Consider the following 25,885-nt stretch of genomic DNA (forward strand, 5'->3'; position numbering starts at 1 on the left):
TCACAAATCCTCAAAATGCACATAATCCTCACCCTGAAAGAAAACAAAATATAAGAGTAGACACTTTAAGGTATCAGAGGTCGATCAATGAAGGGAATTGACCAGGGTGGATTTTAGAAACACTGATAGTGATACAGGTCATATGTATTTAATGGCTTGAACAGTTTTCCCCACCAACATTCAGATTTTGGCATTGATCATTTTGCAGTATATTTTTGTATAATTGATAATTTGACACAATTTTATTATATAGTTATTGAATATTATATATAATTAATTCAATCTTAGAATGTTGTTATACCATGATAGATTGATTTTGAAGATGCTTTTGAGCACATAATTTTTTAATTGTGTATTTCTTGGTCCTTTGTAGCAGTGTGTATATACAGTTATTCACTGCTATTACAGGTTTAGTCTACGTCCATGTAAATTAGTTATTAGTTATCACATTGAATAATATGGAAGAACGCTGGTATTATATGAGGTGCATAATGGATATTCATTATTTCTAAACATATATACTGATCTGTCTGCTCAAGGATTACTGTGTTAATACTAGCCTGTTGTAGAAATACATAATGGGTCTGACTACTGTATGACTACTGTAATTATGCTAGCCAGTTGTAGAAATGCATACTGGATCTGACTACTGTAGGACTATGGTAATTATACTAGCCAGTTGTAGAAATACATACTGGATCTGACTACTGTAGGACTATGGTAATTATACTAGCCAGTTGTAGAAATGCGTACTGGATCTGACTACTGTATGAGTACTGTAATTATTCTAGCTTGTTGTAGAAATACATACTGGATCTGACTACAGTAGGACTATGGTAATTATACTAGCCAGTTGTATAAATACTTACTGGATCTGACTACTGTTTGAGTACTGTAATTATGCTAGTTGTAGAAATCCATACTGGATCTGACTACTGTAGGACTACTGTAATTATTCTAGCTTGTTGTAGAAATCCATACTGGATCTGACTACAGTAGGACTACTGTAATTATTCTAGCTTGTTGTAGAAATCCATACTGGATCTGACTACTGTAGGACTACTGTAATTATTCTAGCTTGTTGTAGAAATCCATACTGGATCTGACTACTGTAGGACTACTGTAATTATTCTAGCTTGTTGTAGAAATACTGGAGGAGTATAATGGTATGTAACATTCCCAGAGAATAGTTACATGATAAGACCAGGGGTTCAGCCAAATACATTTGTCAAAAGTAGGGGTGGGCATATTTTTAGACATTGATATCCTCTGTAAATATAAGCCAGACTTTTGTATTGGTGGTGGGGGGGGGGGGGTATGATCATGATGGGACTTATTCATGTAATGAATATATTATGTGTAACACTGTATACTACATTGCATAAAAAAGCCCAGGTGTTGGGGTTTGATGGCCTGGGCTGGTGTTTTAAAATACACTTAAACAGCTGTGATGGGGTTTTGATGGGCTGAGTTGGGATGGCAGACTTAAAGATTATATCATGTTGATGCTAGTATATTGCCTTGATCAAGGACACACCATGGTAGTTGACCAAGGACACTCAATGGTAGTTGATCCAGGATATACAATGGTAGTTGACCAAAGACACACCTTAGTTGCTGATTAAGGACATACCTTGGGTGTTGGCCAAAGACATGCCAAGGTAGTTGACCGAGGTTATTCCATGGTAGTTGGCCAAGGATACTGATTGGTTGTTGACCAAGACACACCATGGTAGTTGACCAAGGACATACCATGGTAGTTGACCAAGGACATACCATGGTAGTTGACCAAAGCCATGCCATTGTAGTTGACCAAGGAAATGCCATGGTAGTTGACCAAAGATGATCATTGATAGTTGACGAGGGACACACCATGATAGTTGACCAAGGACACAGCATGGTAGTTTACCAAGGACACAGCATGGTAGTTGATCCAGACTAATCCTCAAGTTGAAATTGAACCTGCACTCTTCTGATGTTTAGTGCAACCCCATAAATGCTGAGTCAACTATTGTATTCACAGCCAGTGCCTGTATTGTCAAGGCAACTGGTGTTTGTTTCTCATTCAGGATAATACACTGCAAAATTGTATTGCTATTTATTGTTGCCTCATAACAAATGCTACACAGTGTGGAGTTTGTGTTTGTTCATTGTGGGAAAATGTTACACAGTGTGTAGTGTAGTTTGTGCTTGTTCATTGTGGGAAAATGTTACACAGTGTGTAGTGTAGTTTGTGCTTGTTCATTGTGGGAAAATGTTACACAGTGTGTAGTGTAGTTTGTTCATTGTGACAAAACTAATAAATGTAAGTTGCATACACATGCATGTGATATCACTGAGATGTCAGATCAGGACATTTGCAATATGAGCAGGCGATTACACTTTAAATCATAAAAATGTTCATTTAACCTATAATCATTATATAACAAGGGAAAAATAGAAACAACAGTTTCGATTTAAATAGTCAACATCACTGCAAGTATATTTCAGCCATCCTCACTAAATATATCTGTAATAATTCAAACTTGTTGGTGGGGCCCTGAGTGGCCTAAAGCGCTCTCCGTTATGGATCACTGCCATCTCACCTCTCTCTGCATGGGTTCAAGTCTCGGATTTGGCTAATGTGGGTATGTGCGAAAGCCTGCTAGTAGCTTCTCGTGGGTCATTGGTTCTTTCCGGGGTTTTCTCCGGTTCTTCCTCTACTGTTAATACTGGCCACCATTTATAGCCTATTGTGTGCTGAAAATTGGCGTTAAACCCTACAACAATAATAACATGATGGTGACAGAAACTTAAAAGGCATTGATATCCCCTTATCATGATTTAAGTTGAAATGTAGTTATGTTCCCCATCCCACCTTCCATATTTGATTTTGGGCATGGTCAGTCAGTTAGCTATCTTATGTGTTTTTGAAACTCTCATAATATTTTATGAAAAGCAATAGCTTTTAGAATTTGATCTGAAGATTTTAAAATCAGCAAATTAACCTAATGTCTAAGCCCCATTCACATTGGAATTTGGTATTTGAATATTCATCTTGTTTTTATAGTGATATGGCACTTCCTTAAATACCATGTTTTTATGCAGTAGTACAACACAACCTTAAATATTATGTGTTTCATACAGCAATATCATACAGCCCTAAATAACATATTTTTGTACAGCAGTATGACAACCCTAAATACCATGTTGCATACAGTAGTATGGCAGCCCTAAATACCATGTTTTTGTACAGCAGTATGACAGCCCTTAATGCTGTGTTTTTGTACAGTAGTATGGCAGCCTTAAATACCATGTTTTTTACAGCAGTATGACAGCCCTAAAGGCCACGTTTTTGTACAGTAGTATGGCAGCCTTAAACACCATGTTTTTTACATAGTATGACAGCCCTAAAAACCATGTTATATGCAGTAGTATGGCAGCCTTAAATACCATGTATTTGTACAGTAGTATGACAGCCCTAAAAACCATGTTCTATGCACTAGAATGGCAGCCTTTGTTCTGTGCAATGTATGGTAGCTTTAATTACCATATTTTTGTACAGTAGTATGACAACCTTAAATACCATGTTCTGTGCAATGTATGGCAGCCTTAAATACCATGTTTTTATACAGTAGTATGACAGCCCTAACAACCATGTTCTGTGCAATGTATGGCAGCCTTACATACCATGTTTTTATGCAGTAGTATAACACAGCCTTTTTGTAACAACCTTCACTATAAGATACACTTACAATGCAGATCATATGTATGGGGGCCATGGAAGTGTTATAAAGAGAGAAGACTTGGGTTTAAAAGATTTTTTAAAATTTATCCTAATGAATTTGATTGTAAAGGATCCTGTGTACTTAACATACACTTTATAAAGTACAATTTTGTAAATGAAAAGTATAGACTATTATTACATACACTTTATCAAGTACAATTTTGTAAATGAAAAGTCTAAACTATTATTACAAAGTGTCATTGATAGTTTATATGTACTACTAAGAACACAATCAGGACGGCAGTCCATACATTTTCGTATTTTCAACGCATTGAACATTGTCGCTGTGCTGATACCACATACATTTATTACCCAAGTATAAAAAGAGACATTTAAATCTATGAGCTTTTTGAGTGTTTACTTTATGACAGAACATTTAGCTGTTCTAACAATGAATTTAAATCCTTTAATTTCAGCAAAATCTAGCCGGAGTAAGTTTGTTAACATAGTCTGTTTGCCTTTCAGAGTCCATATACCCACTCAATAAACTAGATCGTATTCTTCAGCACTTAGTACCAATTGTATTCACAGAAAATGGATGCCTTATCACAGTTTTGTTTAATCTATGGTAGCAAAAGAACATACTTTCAATCTAATCTCAGTGGGAAAAAAGTGAAAGAGACATTTACGATATATTGACATATACTGTGTATTGTTAGCATTAATGTTACAGATGATTACTATATATAACTCTCAAAATAGAAGTCTGACCTTTGCCACAGCTATAATGATGCAACATTATAGAGAATAACATGACAGGAATCTTTCTATTCATTATAGACATTGTAATAATATTTTCATGATCTATATATGTCTAATGGCTGGGTAAAAATAACTTTACTTTTTGTTACAACCAAAGAAACGAAAACTTTATAAACGTGTTTTTATGATTGTAGTTGCTTATTTCCTATTTTTAGTTAATAATTTATGTCGTTAACATTTGGTCTTTGTTACTGGTGTAAAAGGAAATGACAGGCTTAATTTAGTATTTAAAAATTAGAAAATTGTATGAGTCTAAATCCATGCATATTCAGGATGTAGAATAGGTCCAGTCTATCCTTCTGACTAATATGGGTAACCAGTCTGCAATGTGATGTATCCTTTTACATGTCATAAGAGGATTGACTAATAAGGGCATCCATTCTGCCATGGAATGTATCTTTTGCATGTCATAAGAGGGTTGTAATAAGGGCAACCAGTCTGCAATGTGATGTATCCTTTTGCATGTCATAAGAGGGGTGAATAATTGGGGCAACCATTCTGCCATGGGATGTATGGTTCATATTAACAATGTGAATTTCAGTTTTAAGGATTTTACCCTTTTTTTGCTCCTGTCATTTTTTGTATGACATTTGGGGATGCTGGAATTTTACTTGGCGCTATGTAGCTAATGCTGATTGCTGTGAAACCCTGTTATGCGTACATACCTACCTACCTACCTACCTACCTACCTACCTACCTGCCTGCCTACCTACCTACCTACCTACCTACATACATACATACCTACCTACATACATACATACTCACATACATACATACATACATACATACATACATACATACATACATACATACCTACCTACCTACCTACCTACCTACCTACCTACCTACATACATACATACATACATACATACATACTCACATACATACATACATACATACATACATACATACTCACATACATACATACATACATACATACCTACCTACCTACCTACCTACCTACCTACCTACATACATATATACATAGCCAGACAGACAGACAGATGAGTCTAAAATTTATATTTATTATTTTAGTTTAAGTATTACCTTTGTAATATCAGATCTGTAAAGTAATGTTATAAACAATTGATACAGCAGAGAGCTTACTGAAGTCCTAGTGCAATGTAATTAAGGTATAAAAATTGATACATCAGGTGCCTGCTGAAGTCCTAATGCAGTGTCAGTGATGTATATAATGATACATCAGAGCTTACTGAAGACCTAGTATGTCAGTAATATATCTAATGATACATCAGGAGCTTACTGAAGACCTAGTATAGTGTCAGTAATGTATCTGTATCTAATGATACATCAGAAGCTTACTGAAGACCTAGTGCAGTGTCATGAATGAATATAATGATACATACAGAGCTTGCTGAAGACTTAGTATAGTGTCATTAATGTATCTAATGATAAATCAGAAGCTTACTGAAGACCTAGTGCAATGTCAGTAATGTATCTAATGATACGTCAGAAGCTTACTGAAGACCTAGCGCAACGTCATACATGTATATAATGATACATACAGAGCTTGCTGAAGACTTAGTATAGTGTCATTAATGTATCTAATGATACATCAGAAGCTTACTGAAGACCTAGTGCAATGTCAGTAATGTATCTAAAGATACATCAGGAGCTTACTGAAGACCATGTGCAGTGTCATTAATGTAAATAATGATACATACAGAGCTTGCTGAAGACTTAGTATAGTGTCATTAATGTATCTAATGATACATCAGAAGCTTACTGAAGACCTAGTGCAATGTCAGTAATGTATCTAATGATACATCAGGAGCTTACTGAAGACCTAGTATAGTGTCAGTAATGTATCTGTACCTAATGATACATCATAAGCTTACTGAGACCTAGTGCAATGTCAGTAATGTATCTAAAGATACATCAGGAGCTTACTGAAGACCATGTGCAGTGTCATTAATGTAAATAATGATACATACAGAGCTTGCTGAAGACTTAGTATAGTGTCATTAATTTATCTAAAGATACATCAGAGCTTACTGAAGACCTAGTGCAGTGTCAGTAATGTGTATATTGATACATCAGGAGATTACTGAAGACCTAAGGGAGTGTCAATAATGTATCTAATGATTCCTACACGCTTCATAATAAATGGCACAGTAATGTTGTATGTGACATTTTATTGTTGACCTACATACTTGTATTATGTAGCATCCAAATTACTGTCCTATACTAAAATATAATAATGTTTTTTTTTTTTTCTATAAAATAAATAATGCTGATGTACAGTGGAAGGTTGATAATATGCACCAATCAGGAAACAAGAACTGTATTTGGATAATTGATAATTTCAAACACAAACAAGGACTGTCTTCAAAATTAATTATTTTATAAACAAATAAGTTGTGTATTCAGGGAAATGTCAATATTCCAAATAATCAATAAGTTTACATAACCATTGATGGATTTTTCATGTTTGTTTTTTTTACTGTAGGCAAATGTTTATTGATTGTCATAGAAACCAAAACTGAAAATTCAACATGAATGTGTGCTGAAACTTAAGATTTAGTTCTGGAATATGAGCAGAATGCTTATAAGAAATGCAACACTGACTGATCTTTATAACGTGCCTTAAATTATGTTGATGTGTAACAAAGATCGCTGTAGCCTTGTTTATATCTCTTGGTTTTGTTTAACGGTAACCGAGTTCCATGTGTACATTGTGTTGATTGTACTGATCCTTCAACAAGTTCCTGTTTATTTAAGGAAATATTAAACAGCATAGATCTGAACCAATGCATTCAAGTCATATCCTGCTTGTCAGGGTCTATCTTACTAGTGTAACTGATCATTATAATTTTTGTGGATATAATATGTATATTTTGATAAAGTTAATGATAGCTGGTCATGATAACAACGGTTAGGTGGTTATTATTGGAGGGTATACCATAGTCAAAGAGAGTGTTGGAGAATAACGATTATTGTCTCTTTCATGGGGTGACAAATTAGACACAGGCTTTGGCAGCTATAGAAATGTAGAGCTGATCAAACGAAATGGTTTATCAAGTTTGTATTGTGAGTGTGGTAAAGATACCATTGGCTAATACATAGTGCTAGGGAAAATGAATACCAGGCTTTAGGTTGAGGTGACAACTTTGACCATATCACTTTCTCTGTTCCCCTTATGCCACCAAGTGGAACGTTACACAAAACACGGAATTTAGGCATGAAATAAGTGCAGTGCTAATTAGTTCTTGATTCATGGAGTACTGGTACAGCTAAGCTGGTTCATTTTAAAGGGATTTTATTGGAAAATTAATGATATGGTACTTGTATAATGGAAACGATTTTATGACAATTAACTACTCTAAGTAGGATATTTCCTTTCCAATCCATTATCTGGATCCATACCTGGTATGTAAGATATTTTTCTCTGTCTTTATAATTGTTTTGAGGAAAACCTCAAAAGAAAAAACTATTTTTACATTTCCAAGTCTCATGGCAATTTCACATAAATTTTATTGATAAAAAAAGCCAGGCAGCGCTTGCAATAGATTGAAGTAAAATTCTTGTTTTCAGATATGTCTTGAAGGATCCATAACATCTTGTACATATTAATATTAAGTTTAGTTATTTCAAAAGTTGCATGTTTTTATAAGAGTCTTTATAATAAATATTATATATATATATATATATATATATATATATATATATATATATAAATTCACAGTTGTTTTATTAGGGAATTTTATGGTCAGAAATGCTCTGTTTCTATGGCAACTTGTCAACATATTTCAAATTAAGAAGAGGACACGAGTTCTTGATTGACAAGATGATGATAGGCGTGTGGGATGATAAGACAATGACAGGCATGTGGGGATATAATTTGATTGAAAAGATGATGACAGGCATGTGGAGATGACATGATGATGACAGACATATGGGGATGACAAGGTGATGACAGGCATGTGGGGATGACAAGATGATGACAGGCATGTGGGGATATAATTTGATTGACAAGGTGATGACAGGCATGTGGGGATGACAAGGTGATGACAGGCATGTGGGGATGACAAGATGATGACAGGCATTTGGGGATATAATTTGATTGACAAGATGATGACAGGCATGTGGGGATATAATTTGATTGACAAGTTGATGACAGGCACATGGGGATGACAAGATGATGAGAGGCATGTGGGGATGACAAGATGATGATAGGCATGTGGGGATGACAAGATGATGATAGGCATGTGGGGGTATACTTTGATTGACAAGACAATGACAAGCATGTGGGGAGGACAAGACAATGACAGGCATGTGGGGATATAATTTTTTTACATGAGAAATAGCTGATATGAAATAATTTACACATTAACTTGTTTAAACAACTGCAGACAAATTAAGCAGTATCAAACATGAGAAGAAAAGTGGTTTCTCCAGAATGTACAATGAACATATAACTACAAAGTTTTATATGGTTGTCAACATGACCTACAGAAGTGAATAGAACATTGTTATCATTATTATCATTATCATTATTATTATTATTATCATTATTATTATAGGTTATTTAGGTCTCCAATAATGCCCAAGCAATCAATATTTCAATGCATATGTCAATAATGCCCAAGCAATCAATATTTCAATGCATATGTCAATAGTGGATGTTGGAGGTAGTAATAAAATATTGTTTTATCAGCTTTCAGCACGTAGGAAAAACAAAAAGGATTTTGGTTGGATTTTTGTGGAATTTAATCTTTAAGTAGTGGTTTTTAGTACATGAACTGATCGTGTTATCAATTAGTTTTCTGTATTACACAGTACATTGTACGTGCTTTCTTACCCGCTTTGTCATTGTTAAAGGTAGCATGCATTGTGAAAATGTTGTTTGATTATGTGATTTGTGAAGGTTTGCTAATCTTGATCATGATGGGTGTTCTGCTAATTGCTGATCTCTCGGTGTGTAACCTAGGTACAGCATGCAGTGTTACTTCAGCTGCCTCAGTGATGTTTATGGTCTTTCATTGTCAGTTCTATTTTCCCAAATAATTGTCTATCAGTGGCTGGATCAGGACAAAATAGGATTCTATAGCGATATGACTGTATTAAAGAGATCATGCTTTAAACTTTTCTGCCACATAGATTTATTTTCTAATAGAAAAGATTGCTTTATATAATTATTCCATGATTATATTTTTTTGTATGGTCACCGAAAGAAATGTTGTTGGAAAAAAAAATATTCAACAGTGGTAATTTGCAACCTTTACGTCTCTTCCTCCCTCCTGCCACCAGTGCAAATGTGCACACAGAACACTTAGCCTCAGAGTTAAGGGAACTTTAAGCATGGCAGATTTGTTGAATATTTGACTAGAAAATGATAAAGTACCCTTGGACTCACCATGAATTATAATACCCTAGACATAGCATGTTGTAATATTTATGACATGTCTCAGAACTAGCATCCAATATCAGGTGATTAATCTGTGTATATGCTTTGGGGCTCACTGACTCATTCATAGTCCATTTACACGGTTTGGGTCACACTGATTAATTCATAGTCCATTTACATGGTTTGGGCCACACTGATTCAGTCATAGTCCATTTACATGGTTTGGGGCACACTGATTCATTCTTAGTCTGTTTACATGGTTTTGGGGCACAATGATTCATTCAAAGTCCATTTACATGGTTTGGGCCACACTGATTCATTCATAGTCCATTTACATGTATTGGTCCACACTGATTCATTCATAGTCCATTTACATGGTTTGGGCCACACTGATTCATTCATAGTCCATTTACATGGTTTGGGCCACACTGATTCATTCATAGTCCATTGACATGGTTTGGGCCACACTGATTCATTCATAGTCCATTGACATGGTTTGGGGCACACTGATTCATTCATAGTCCATTTACATGGTTTGGGCCACACTGATTCATTCGTAGTCCATTTACATGGTTTGGGGCACATTGATTCATTTCATAGTCTGTTTACATGGTTTGGGCCACACTGATTCATTCATAGTCCATTGACCTGGTTTGTGGCGCACTGAATCATTCATAGTCCATTTACATGGTTTGGGCCACACTGATTCATTCATAGTCCATTGACATGGTTTGTGGCACACTGATTCATTCATAGACCATTTACATGGTTTGGGCCACACTGATTCATTCATAGTCCATTTACATGGTTTGGGCCACAATGATTCATTCTTAGTCCATTTACATGGTTTGGGCCACAATGATTCATTCATAGTCTGTGTACATGGTTAGGAGCACACTGACTAATCTTTAGTCTGTTTACATGGTTTGGGGATCACTGACTCATTCTTAATCTGCATTAATACTTTGGGGCACACTCGTTCCTACTTTGTCTACATGGTTTGGTGAACACTGACTCATTCTTGGGGGCCCGAGTGGCCGAGCAGTCTAAAGCGCTCTCCATTACGGATCACTGCCATCTCACCTCTGTATGGGTTTGAGTCTCGGATTCAGCCAATGTAGGTGTCTGAGAAAGCTTGCCAGTAGCTTCTCGTGGGTCGGTGGTTCTTTCCAGGGTTTTCCCAGATTCTTCCTCCACCATTAATACTGGCCGCCATGTATAGCCTATCATGTGCTGAAAAAATGGCGTTAAACCCTACAACAACAACAATTGACTCATTCTTAGTCTGTTTAATGGTTTGGAAAACACTGACCTATTCTTAAAAGTAATATGCCTTGTGGAAATGTTACATGGTCACAGAATTTGCATAGGGGCACTGAACCCAATCATTCTGGTTCATGAGCAAATTGCAAATCTCATGACTAGTGGGGAATGTAGGTACAGCATGAAATCTTTGTTATTCATCTGCCTTAGAACATATTTTGTTACAAGTTGGTATGACACTTTTATAAAATGTTTGGCAATATCACGCAGGGAACATGGGAGTTAAGTACCTTTTCCAAGGACAAAGAAAGGCAGCCAACGGGGCTTATCTGGGTGGTTATCCAACCTGTCACCATTGTATGACAAGTCCAGTGCTCAACCAGCACGATACAGCACACACTTAATGTTAGAATACATCGAGTTTCATTGTCTCTTTTAAATTCTTGACACTGGCTCACCAGGAGTTGCTTACAGGACAAAAAATATGGGTGCTTGTGGAGGCTATGGGAGATTATAAGCTTGGAAAGTTCAGATACCTAAAATGTGTACTTACTAATTAATATATAGTGATGGTATCTTAACACAGTTGTAAGTTGTGTTGGTCATAAACGTGTGGAATGCTTCCTCTTCTAGCAACCTCCATTATCTTATATGGTGATAGTGAAGTAGATTCTTAAGAAATGAATGTCCTGAAAAATCATGCCATGTTTTGTTTATTTATCTATTAATAATTGTTTCTTTTCTCATTGTTGTAAATTTCTGGTGTAATCTTTATACAGATATCTCCTTACATTGTTGTAATTTGTGATACTTTTGGAGACTTCTGCAAATTTAGGTTATTATATATATATATATATATATATATATATATATATATATATATATATATATATATATATATATATATATATAGAAACACACACACACACACATATCAGAGTTTAGTATCCTTATTAGAAGTTTCTGATTAGTCTATTACATGCTTTGGAAAATGCTTTATCATTCCTTAATAATAATACTGTATCATGTACTGGAAAATGCTTTACCATTCCTTAATAATAATACTGTATCATGTACTGGAAAATGCTTTTATCATTCCTATGCTTTACACATTGATGAAATGTTGCATGATTGCATCCTTTTTTGATATTAGCATTAGCATTCTTTAGATACAACATGCATTCAGGGTCGGTGTCAATTTAACCGCCTCAGCCATATTTATAGAATTTTAATGTCGGTACCAATTTAGCCTCCTCGGTGATGTTTACAGACTTTCTGTGTCGCTTTCAGTTTTGCTGCCTCAGTTTTGTTGATAGGATTTCAGCATCAGTTTCATTTTCTTGCAATTATTCCATCATCATTGACTTAAAATACATATTTTGGCATGGTCACTGAATGGAATCATGGAAAATAAACATTTAGTAATAGTTTGTAATCCTTCTGCCAACCTCTTCAATACACACATACATATACTCAATACATATATACATATACTCAATACATACATACACATACTCAATACATACATACATATACTCAATACATACATACATATACTCAATACATACATACATATACTCAATACACACATACATATACTCAATACATACATACATATACTCAATACACACATACATATACTCAATACATACATACATATACTCAATACATACATACACATACTCAATACATACATACATATACTCAATACACACATACATATACTCAATACATATATACATATACTCAATACATACATACATATACTCAATACATACATACACATACTCAATACATACATACATATACTCAATACATACATACATATACTCAATACATACATACATATACTCAATATACACATACACATACTCAATACATACATACATATACTCAATACATACATACACATACTCAATACATACATACATATACTCAATACATACATACATATACTCAATACATACATACATATACTCAATACACACATACATATACTCAATACATACATACATATACTCAATACATACATACATATACTCAATACATACATACATATACTCAATATACACATACATATACTCAATATACACATACACATACTCAATACATACATACATATACTCAATACACATACATATACTCAAATGAAATTGTAACCAGCAGTAGAATGGCATTCCCATGAATTCATTGTTAAAAAAGGTTAAGAAATTTTTATGAAGGATTATCTGCTTCTACACAGCTATGCACAGTTTTGGACTATGTGCATGCTGTTGTTTTGTTGTTGTTGTTGTTGTTGTAGGGTTTAACGTCATTTTTCAGCACAAGATAGGCTGTACATGGTGGCCAGTATAAATGGTGGAGGAAGAACCTGGGAAAAACCTCAGAAAGAACCACCGACCCATGAGAAGCTACTGGCAAGCTTTCTCACATACCCACATTGGCTAAATCCGAGACTTGAACCCACGCAGACAGAGGTGAGATGGCAGTGATCCATAATGGAGAGTGCTTTAGACCACTAGGCTGTTGTTTTGTAGAATGCTTTATCATTCATATTACATGTAACAGCAAGGGCCCCTGGTTGGCTGAGTTTTCTATAGCACTCTTACCTTTACCATCACTGTCATCTGAGTTCAGTCCGTGTGGGTTTAAGTCTTTGAGTTTGGCCAGTGTGGATATGTTTGAAAGTGTGCCAGTAGCCTCCTGTGGGTCAGTGGTTCTTACCTAGGTTTTTCCAGGTTCTTCATCCACCATTTATACTGTTTGCCATGCATACAGCCAATCTTGGGCTGAGAAATGGCATTAAACTTTAAACAACAACAATAACAATAACATATAGCAGCATACTTCACATAAATATTATTTGATTGTGTGTTTTTTTATAAAGATCCATGTACCAATACAAATTATTTTAATTGGTTAATTGATGATTGGACCATTGTGTTATGAGATGCATGATGTCTGTGTCAGTCAGTGTACCTTTGTTGATATTGAACATTGACTGCCTAATCCTGTTGTGTCAGGAGCATAGGTACAGCATATAGACTGTGTCAGTTGAGCTGTCTTCAGTGATATTTATAACTGGCTGATTGGTACTCTCATTGTGTTAGTAGGACAAGTACAGCATATAGGCTGTGTCGGTTGAGCTGTCTTCAGTGATATTTGTATAATAACTAGCTGATTGGTACTCTCATTGTGTCAGTAGGTTTAAAGTACAGCACATACTGGTAGGCTGTGTCAGATGAGCTGTCTTCAGTGATATTTGTATAATAGCTGGCTGATCAGTACTCTCATTGTGTCAGTAGGCTAAGTACAGCATATAGTCTGTAAGTTGAACTGTAGTCAGTGATATTTATTGACTGGTTGTTTGATTGTGTCAGTAGTCCATGTACAACATACAATCTGTCAGTGTAGGTGACTCTCCAGAAAGCTTGATCTTTCTGACACATATGGTTATGACTTCTTTGTTTTGGGGTACAGGATCCATTAGGGTTGTGGGTTATCTTATAAAAATGTATTGTGTACAGCATCCATTAGGGTTGTGGATATGTTAATTAATATGTTGATATTAGTATAAGGGTTAATTAAGTGTAATCCCTGTTTCAAGCTTTAGCTTCCTCCCATGCATAAATTGTCAATGCTTTATCTTCCTCCCATACACAAATTTCTAGGTTTAATTATTTCCCTTGGGCTGATCCCCATACATTTTCCTCTAGGAAATGGGTTAGTGAATATGTTTTCTGGAGTGTTTTCCACTTCACAACTGTACATATTACAGTACAGATTAGTGTCCAAGAAAAGGAAGTATTTTGCCTATGTACATTCTTTGTCATTCTGAATCGCAACATGCTTTGAAAAATGCTGAAATGATTTGCATAGGGATACCAGTCCAGATCATGTTATTTGCTTAGCTACATCTTGATTGCTGATGTAATGATCAGCCTAGGTACATCAGTGTTAGCTCATACACCTCAGTCGTATTTATGGCTTATAGCAGTGTCACTTCATACACCTCAGTCATATATATGGCTTACAGCAGTGTCAGTTCATACACTTCAGTCATATTTATGGCTTACAGCAGTGTCAGTTCATACACTTCAGTCATATATATGGCTTACAGCAGTGTCACTTCATACACCTCATTCATATATATGGCTTACAGCAGTGTCACTTCATACACTTCAGTCATATTTATGGCTTACAGCAGTGTCAGTTCATACACTTCAGTCATATATATGGCTTACAGCAGTGTCACTTCATACACCTCATTCATATATATGGCTTACAGCAGTGTCACTTCATACACTTCAGTCATATTTATGGCTTACAGCAGTGTCAGTTCATACACCTCAGATATATATATGGCTTACAGCAGTGTCAGTTCATACACCTCAGTCATATTTATGGCTTATAGCAGTGTCACTTCATACACCTCAGATATATATATGGCTTACAGCAGTGTCAGTTCATACACCTCAGTCATATTTATGGCTTACAGCAGTGTCAGTTCATACACCTCAGTCATATTTATGGCTTATAGCAGTGTCACTTCATACACCTCAGACATATATATGGCTTACAGCAGTGTCAGTTCATACACCAGACATATATATGGCTTACAGCAGTGTCAGTTCATACACCTCAGACATATATATGGCTTACAGCAGTGTCAGTTCATACACCAGACATGTATATGGCTTACAGCAGTGTCAGTTCATACACCTCAGACATATATATGGCTTACAGCAGTGTCAGTTCATACACCTCAGTCATATTTATGGCTTATAGCAGTGTCACTTCATACACCTCAGACATATATATGGCTTACAGCAGTGTCAGTTCATACACCAGACATATATATGGCTTACAGCAGTGTCAGTTCATACACCTCAGACATATATATGGCTTACAGCAGTGTCAGTTCATACAGCTCAGACATATATATGACTTACAGCAGTGTCAGTTCATACACCTCAGTCATATTTTTGGAATAACATGGGCTTAAACAATGCATCAAAATATACATATCCATAACTTCAACGTTAGTTTGCATAAAATTTCAACATGAGCCTGCCTAAAATTTGAACATAAGCTTGCATACAACTTAAACAATGCACCCCTGCTGCTGACACTGACAACAACAACAGATTGTATGATGCATACTATTCAGACAGGCAGAAAAATGCAAGATGAAAAGCAGGTGCTTGCAGAGATGAAGGAAATCATAGCTTGGAGACTTTGGTGTCAATAGAAGTAGTTTTATAAAAGTGATCATGCCTGCCCTGGGTGCAGGTATTTTCTTTCAAGAGCTTGTTTCGTTTAAAATATTTTAAGGTCTGGTAATATATAATAGATATTTTAAAATTTCCAGCTTAGAAAAGATGCAGTGTTCTGGAATAGGAGGTTTATCAAAGTTTATTATGTCAGCTAGTTCTAAAGATTCTCAATAGAATATGCAATTGTGAGCCTGCCCCCCCCCCCCACATGTCAATAATTTCCCTTACTTAAAAATTAGCCAGCACTCAAAATTCACACTGAGATGAATGTGGTAGTACTCTACAGTTTCATATCATTAATAAAATGAGATTTTTAAGGAAAACAATTTTCCCAGGTTTTCCTGTTTGGTTTTACTGAGTGTTTAAAAAACACTTGCACATCTTAGGTATTGTTAAAAGAAGTTTTAATTCCCTTTATTCTGGTTTATGATTGATGGGGGTATTTTGGGTTATTGAGTATACAGCTTGGCTTTACTTATCAAAAACTGCTAGCTCTATTTGGTCATTTACATTTCCTGGACTTCTGAGGTAAATTGTAAAAACTAGAGCCAATACCTTTTTCTTGACGTTTTATATATTTGGTAATTCATTCATTGCACTTTCAAAAGCCAGTATTCTTTAGCCTGGCCAAATTTTATTTTCATTATACTAATAACTGACAAAATTATTGTACTTTAGACTAATTCTAGTTGATTTTTTGAGCAAATGAAAGAAGTAATTTTTGGTTAGCTGTGTGCTTAGAGCAGGTACAATTTCCACAAGTACAATGTCCAAAGAAATTTCAGCCACAGTGCATGAAAGTAACAGCAGTATGCCAACCTTCTCTTCATTGTGCATGGTGTAAAATGTAAACAACTTCACCTTACATTTGTCACTTTTTCAGAGGATCATAATAACTCTAGTATTATTTATTATTATTACTAACAAAGTTTATTCAGGTCATGTTTCTGCTTGACTGCTGTATCAACTGTAATAATCAAGTACCTACTAAGTGGCTTTTGCAACTAATCATTGAGATGCTTTCATTGATTATCTAGTTATTAAAAGCATTTTATGAGCTGCAGTTATCAAGTTTGTACAATAGCAGCCATGCAGTTTTTTTGTTTTATATATTGTGTGGTAATGCATCATTTCTGTGATGCAGTTTGACTGTGTATAGTACAGCTTGTAAGAGTCTGTCTACATCTGTCTACAATGTAGGGGGGCACAATATAGATGATATTTTCTGGATATAAGAGAGATTAGATGAAGAAATAAAGGTTGGTCCTGAGAATGCTTGCCAGAGCCACACATTTAGATTATTTTATTTTGTGTGAATTTTGAGAATTTATAATTTTCACTCCAACCACACTGTGTTGTATACACCCTAATTATTAATAACACCACTGAGCCAACCCTGAAGATAAAAAATGACAATTTATTCAGTAAATAAAAGTTTGCTGAAACCTACCGCATGTGTATGAATTTTAGGGATTCTAATCATATGCACTATATTCATATTAAATATGCCACCCCCCTAAAAAATAAATTGAACAGGGAGATGAAAATCCTTCCAAAATTACTGTTATTATAATTTGTTAAAAACATTGTCATTAATTAGCCTGCTAAACCCAACTGTCCTATATTTGATTTAAAATGAAAGTTCTGCATAAAAAAATTGTATCCATAGATGGCATCATATTACAATGAGAATTGCATCGATAATTGAAAGTATGAACTTTACTGATCAAAGGCACGTATAATTTTATAAGTGTTAAAGTAAGAAAGATATATCTGCCATGTAAGGGTATTATTTAATAAAGATAGATCATCTTTATTCAGTATTCCATTTTTATATTGTAGCTTCCCCTCACACAAATCTGCCATCCAACAATGTCTGTATTAAATATTTGGCTGTAAGTGTAACCTGTGCTATTATTGAATTGACCTTTCTAGTATTTATATTAAAGTTATGTGACAGCTTTTTAAATGAAACTTGAGAGCATATGTATTGTCATTGTTAATTGATTTCATCTTTGTGTTATCAGTACACTGCTTGTCTTGTAGTTACATGAATTTGTCAGGTAGTGGACAGTTGCTCTGTACAATTACGACAGTAGGGCTTGTATGATTTGTCTTTCGCTTATCACATGAAATATAAAACATTTCCTATTCTCCACAGGTGCATTTTTTAAGTTGGAAATGCAGTTCTGTCTTTATACAAAATAAAACCATGACAAGTTAATTTGGATCAATTTCTTCTTTTGTATTTTGATAAATTCAATGTAAATTTAGTCCTTGTATTGGAATAAAAAAACTTTACTATGAAGGTACTGTATTTCTATGTCAAATTATATAAATTTAATGCAGATGATGTAAATATTAAACTATAACCACTTACAATTCAGATCATTTTGTTTAGATAAATATTTTAGAGGAGCACTGATAAATTAGACACCTATTTGATAACATTTCAAGAGCTTTCAAATGCTAAATGGAAAGTGTAATCAAGTGAGTGTTTGTCTTTTTAAATGGTTTATGTGGGTTGCAATTATCAATGAAGTCATGTGTTCTACCATTTTATTCCTGTCAGTTTAAAAGAGTTTTATTTCTAACGTGGTGATTAAACTTAAATATTGGTGGGATTTAATGAGGAAATGATAGTAGTGCTTGAAAATATAATACAAAATTTTCATTCAGTGAGTGATGTGATTTTCCACAAATTATCCAGAAACGTGCAGTTGCACATTCTAGGATAGATAGTACATAATTTGATATCATATAATTATTACAGATTTATGATTTATACATAATATGTGGCTATTATAAAATAGACATAGAGTTTATGTATGTCCATTTTGGTCTCCAAATGCATTTTCTTAAAAATTTTAGGCATTATCAGTGTTCAAGGTGCATACTTCAAAAGCAGCGTACATCATCAGAGGTCATTGCAGAAATTGCATTGTCAGAGATAAATGTTGTTGTTATGGGTTTAATGCCATATTTAGCACATGTTAGGCTGTACATGGCAGCCAGTATAACTGGTGGAGGAGGAGCCCAGAAAAACCCTGGCAAGAACCACTGGCCGACAGGGAGCTACTTGCAAGATTTCTCACATACCCATATTCGTCAAGTCCAAGACTCAAACCTATGCAGACAGGGGTGAGATGTCAGTGATCAGCAAAGGCAAGCACTCGGCCGAATCACAGATAATTATTCATATTAAATAGTAATTATGTAATGAAAAGTTTGGATTTATTAGATGTACTAATACAATATACAAGTACAATTAATATATACATGAACAAATAGCATATAGAAGTACAAATACTAGCAGAAATCCAAATACCATACAGAACAAATAGCATATAGAAGTACAAATACTTGCAGAAATCCAAATACCATACAGAACAAATAGCATATAGAAGTACAAATACTTGCAGAAATCCATATACCATACAGAAAAACAGATACAGCCATGTGTACGAGACCCCTGTATTACTCTGTTTGGGTTTGAAATCTGGAGTCTTGATGGTTGGGTGTCAAAAATATTCCAGTATTACTCAACATTTGTTTAATGTCTGGAATCTTATTAACCAAATGTCAAAATATATACTGTACATGCATTACTCTTGGCAGGTCAATGGATGGGTGTCCTATTTTACTGTTTTATGCTTGGCAGTTTAACAGTTAGGAAATTTGCTGGCTGTGTCAGTATTACTGTATAAATCAGAGTATGATACAAGTCTGAAGTCTTGATAACTGTGTGTCAGTATTACTGTATAAATCGGGGTAGGTTACAAGTCTGAAGTCTTGATGTCTCTGTGTGTCAGTATTACTGTATAAATCAGGGTAGGATACAAGTCTGAAGTCTTGATTGCTGTGTGTCGGTATTACTGTATAAATCGGGGTAGGTTACAAGTCTGAAGTCTTGATGTCTGTGTGTGTCAGTATTACTGTATAAATCAGGGTAGGATACAAGTCTGAAGTCTTGATTGCTGTGTGTCAGTATTACTGTATAAATCAGTGTAGGTTACAAGTCTGAAGTCTTGATTGCTGAGTGTCAGTATTACTGTATAAATCGGGGTAGGTTACAAGTCTGAAGTCTTGATGTCTCTGTGTGTCAGTATTACTGTATAAATCGGGGTAGGTTACAAGTTTGAAGTCTTGATTGCTGAGTGTCAGTATTACTGTATAAATCAGGGTAGGATACAAGTCTGAAGTCTTGATGGTTGAGTGTCAGTATTACTGTATAAATCGGTGTAGGTTACAAGTCTGAAGTCTTGATGTCTGTGTATCATTGATGGCTGTGTGTCGGTATTACTGTATAAATTGAGGTGGGTTGCAAGTCTGAAATCTTGATGGCGGAGTGTCAATATTGCTGTATAATTGGGGTGGCTTTAAAGTCAGGATTTTTAAAAGCTGAATATCAGTATCAAGATTTCAGGTTTAAAACAGCTTTGTTTAACAACTGTGAAGATTCCAATTATCAGGTAATACATTTTCAGTCTACCACCTTGATTTTAGGAGTATTTTAATAATGAAGTTGCTTTCATCATTATTTGAAGAAACTTACTGTAACCTGATAGCTAGATTAATTTTAAAACTAAAAAGCATACACAGATACCTTTAATCAGAATAAGTCTAGCTTTTTACATTTTTAATAACACTACCAATTTTCATTTTAATACCTTACAGTAAAAATGTTTACTTTTTTAAAAATCTACTCTATACTGCAGAGTATTTGCATGAAAGGCGACAAATCATTTTCTTTAGTCGTATTATCTGCCGATGTTTGTTGTAGCTTGGGCTCAGTGTACGGCCTGGGAGCTACTACTTCGGGCTTGTTTACTAAGATACAGTGTATTGTATTCAGAAAATATTTACCCAAGGACTTTCACCAGGTCAATATTATGATAAATTTTCTCCATATCTATCAAAGGATTTTGTGAGCTCAAACAAATTTTGGAGGAAAATCTCTTGCTTAAAAGTTTAAAGTAGACATAGATATTATAGTAGACATAGATGTTAGACAGATGTTAGAGTAGACATAGATGTTACAGTAGACACAGATCTTACAGTAGACATAGATGTTACATTAGATATAGATGTTATAGTAGACACAGATGTTATAGTTGACACAGATGTTAGAGTAGACATAGATGTTACAGTAGACACATATGTTATAGTAGACACAGATGTTATAGTAGACACATATCTTACAGTAGACATAGATGTTACATTAGATATAGATGTTATAGTAGACACAGATGTTATAGTTGACACAGATGTTAGAGTAGACATAGATGTTATAGTAGACACAGATCTTACAGTAGACATAGATGTTACAGTATATATAGATGTTATAGTAGACACAGATGTTATAGTTGACACAGATGTTAGAGTAGACATAGATGTTACAGTAGACACATATGTTATAGTAGACACAGATGTTATAGTAGACACATATCTTACAGTAGACATAGATGTTACATTAGATATAGATGTTATAGTAGACACAGATGTTATAGTTGACATAGATGTTAGAGTAGACATAGATGTTACAGTAGACATAGATGATGTTATAGTAGACATAGATGTTACAGTAGATATAGATGTTATAGTAGACACAGATGTTACAGTAGACATAGATGTTACATTATATATAGATGTTATAGTAGATATAGATGTTATAGTAGACATAGATGTTACAGTAGACATAGATGTTACAGTAGATATAGATGTTATAGTAGACATAGATGTTACAGTTGACACAGATGTTAGAGTAGACATAGATGTTATAGTAGACACAGATGTTACAGTTGACATAGATGTTAGAGTAGACATAGATGTTACAGTAGACATAGATGTTACAGTAGATATAGATGTTATAGTAGACACATATCTTACAGTAGACATAGATGTTACATTATATATAGATGTTATAGTAGATATAGATGTTATAGTAGACATAGATGTTACAGTTGAAACAGATGTTAGAGTAGACATAGATGTTATAGTAGACACAGATCTTACAGTAGACATAGATGTTACAGTATATATAGATGTTATAGTAGACACAGATGTTATAGTTGACACAGATGTTAGAGTAGACATAGATGTTACAGTAGACACATATGTTATAGTAGACACAGATGTTATAGTAGACACATATCTTACAGTAGACATAGATGTTACATTAGATATAGATGTTACAGTAGACACAGATTTTATAGTTGACACAGATGTTAGAGTAGACATAGATGTTATAGTAGACATAGATGTTACAGTAGATATAGATGTTATAGTAGACATAGATGTTACAGTTGACACAGATGTTAGAGTAGACATAGATGTTATAGTAGACACAGATCTTACAGTAGACATAGATGTTACAGTATATATAGATGTTATAGTAGACACAGATGTTATAGTTGACACAGATGTTAGAGTAGACGTAGATGTTACAGTAGACACATATGTTATAGTAGACACAGATGTTATAGTAGACACATATCTTACAGTAGACATAGATGTTACATTAGATATAGATGTTACAGTAGACACAGATTTTATAGTTGACACAGATGTTAGAGTAGACATAGATGTTATAGTAGACACAGATGTTACAGTAGATATAGATGTTACAGTATATATAGATGTTATAGTAGACATAGATGTTACAGTAGATATAGATGTTATAGTAGACATAGATGTTACAGTAGACATAGATGTTACAGTTGACACAGATGTTAGAGTAGACATAGATGTTATAGTAGACACAGATCTTACAGTAGACATATATGTTACAGTATATATAGATGTTATAGTAGACACAGATGTTATAGTTGACACAGATGTTAGAGTAGACATAGATGTTACAGTAGACATAGATGATGTTATAGTAGACATAGATGTTACAGTAGATATAGATGTTATAGTTGACACAGATGTTAGAGTAGACATAGATGTTACAGTAGACATAGATGATGTTATAGTAGACATAGATGTTACAGTAGATATAGATGTTATAGTAGACATAGATGTTACAGTAGATATAGATGTTATAGTAGACATAGATGTTACAGTAGACATAGATGTTACAGTTGACACAGATGTTAGAGTAGACATAGATGTTATAGTAGACACAGATCTTACAGTAGACATATGTTACAGTATATATAGATGTTATAGTAGACACAGATGTTATAGTTGACACAGATGTTAGAGTAGACATAGATGTTACAGTAGACACATATGTTATAGTAGACACATATCTTACAGTAGACATAGATGTTACATTATATATAGATGTTATAGTAGACACAGATGTTATAGTTGACACAGATGTTAGAGTAGACATAGATGTTATAGTAGACACAGATGTTAAAGTAGGCATAGATGTTACAGTAGACATAGATGTTACAGTAGATATAGATGTTATAGTAGACACAGATGTTACAGTAGACATAGATGTTACAGTATATATAGATGTTATAGTAGATATAGATGTTATAGTAGACATAGATGTTACAGTAGACATAGATGTTACAGTAGACATAGATGTTATAGTAGACACAGATGTTACAGTAGTCAGGTGTTAAGTAGGTATAGATGTTATAGTAGACATAGATGTTACAGTAGATATAGATGTTACAGTTGACACAGATGTTAGAGTAGACATAGATGTTATAGTAGACACAGATCTTACAGTAGACATATATGTTACAGTATATATAGATGTTATAGTAGACACAGATGTTATAGTTGACACAGATGTTAGAGTAGACATAGATGTTACAGTAGACACATATGTTATAGTAGACACATATCTTACAGTAGACATAGATGTTACATTAGATATAGATGTTATAGTAGACACAGATGTTATAGTTGACACAGATGTTAGAGTAGACATAGATGTTATAGTAGACACAGATGTTAAAGTAGGCATAGATGTTACAGTAGACATAGATGTTACAGTAGATATAGATGTTATAGTAGACACAGATGTTACAGTAGACATAGATGTTACAGTATATATAGATGTTATAGTAGATATAGATGTTATAGTAGACATAGATGTTACAGTAGACATAGATGTTACAGTAGACATAGATGTTATAGTAGACACAGATGTTACAGTAGTCAGGTGTTAAGTAGGTATAGATGTTATAGTAGACAGATCTTAGAGTAGACATGTAGAGTAGACATAACGGTTATGGTAGACACAGATATCAGAGTAGACATAACGGTTATGGTAGACACAGATATTAGAGTAGACATAACGGTTATGGTAGACACAGATATTAGAGTAGACATAACGGTTATGGTAGACACAGATATTAGAGTAGACATTGATGTTAGAGTAGACATTAGTGTTGGAGCTGAAGTAGATAAAGTGAGTATTGTGTCAGTTTTTCATAAAAATAGTGAAACCTGTAAAATGTTATCACTGTCAAGAGATCCGAATCTGATCATGTAATCAATTGATGAACTGCCATAATTGTGATTTTTGTCTGCAGTTTTTGTACAATTGGTAAAATGCAGTTTTTTCTGTATTTGATAGTAATGTCTCTGCTGTTACATTCATTTTTCTGTATTTGATAGTAATGTCTCTGCTGTTACATTCATTTTTCTGTATTTGATAGTAATGTCTCTGATGTTACATTCAGTTTTCTGCATTTGGTAGAAATGTCTCTAATGTTACATTCAAAGAATCAGTGAACTTGAAAGTTTAGCACATGGTTATCTGTTAGGGTCCATATTTGGAGGGTCTTTTATACATGGGTAATTTTGCAATCAATATTAAGGACAACACAAGTATGTCACAACGAGTTTCACCTCTTCCAAAGAAAAGGACAGCTATATACGATAGTGACACAGATCTCTAATTACCCATGAATAGTCTAATGCAATATGTTGCTCTTCGTTACAGCTTGTACTAAGTATAACTACAGTAGAGATGTATACCCAGTATCATTTCATTTTTTACAATATAGCTTGACCAATATGGGTATGTGAGAAAGCCTGTTGGTAGGTCAGTGGTTCTTCCAGGTGTCTTATTTTGTTTGTCTCAATGAAATATACTGGCTGTTATGTATAGTTTATCTTGCATTACAAGATGGCATTACCCCCCCCCCCCCCAGGCCCCGAGTGGTCGAGTGGTCTAAAGCGCTCTCCGTTATGGATCACTGCCATCTCACCTCTGTCTGCACCGGTTCGGGTCTCGGATTCAGCCAATGTGGGTATGTGAGAAAGCTTGCCATTAGCTTCTCGTGGGTCAGTGGTTCTTTCCGTGGTTTTCCCGGGTTCTTCCTCCACCATTAATACTGGCCGCCATGTATAGCCTATCGTGTGCTGAAAAATGGCATTAAACCCCACAACAACAACAACAACAACAACCCATAAAACCGTCTTGCTTTTCAATCTTTTTCCATTTTTGCAATAATGAAATTCATGTTCTCTTT

At 34.5% G+C, this 25,885-nt stretch overlaps 2 protein-coding genes across 11 annotated transcripts in view; one reads left to right on the forward strand and one right to left on the reverse strand.

Annotated features, from left to right (window-relative positions):
- Positions 1–23,940, reverse strand: LOC149774643 (uncharacterized). Its single transcript, XM_089944844.1, has 3 exons — positions 23,795–23,940; positions 21,639–21,741; positions 1–33 (listed from the first exon to the last, which is right to left on the reverse strand). The coding sequence occupies exons 1-3, from the start codon at positions 23,938–23,940 to the stop codon at positions 1–3; spliced, it is 282 nt and encodes a 93-aa protein (XP_089800970.1).
- LOC149774642 (cytosolic carboxypeptidase 3-like) overlaps positions 1–25,885 on the forward strand; it is a 365,035-nt gene that overhangs the window by 177,104 nt on the left and 162,046 nt on the right. The gene's annotated exons all lie outside the window — the stretch shown is intronic.

This window comes from Sinohyriopsis cumingii, unplaced genomic scaffold (genome assembly GCF_028554795.1).
Source record: "Sinohyriopsis cumingii isolate HCF-2022 unplaced genomic scaffold, ASM2855479v2 utg000160l, whole genome shotgun sequence".
Classification (NCBI taxonomy): Eukaryota; Metazoa; Mollusca; class Bivalvia; order Unionida; family Unionidae; genus Sinohyriopsis; species Sinohyriopsis cumingii.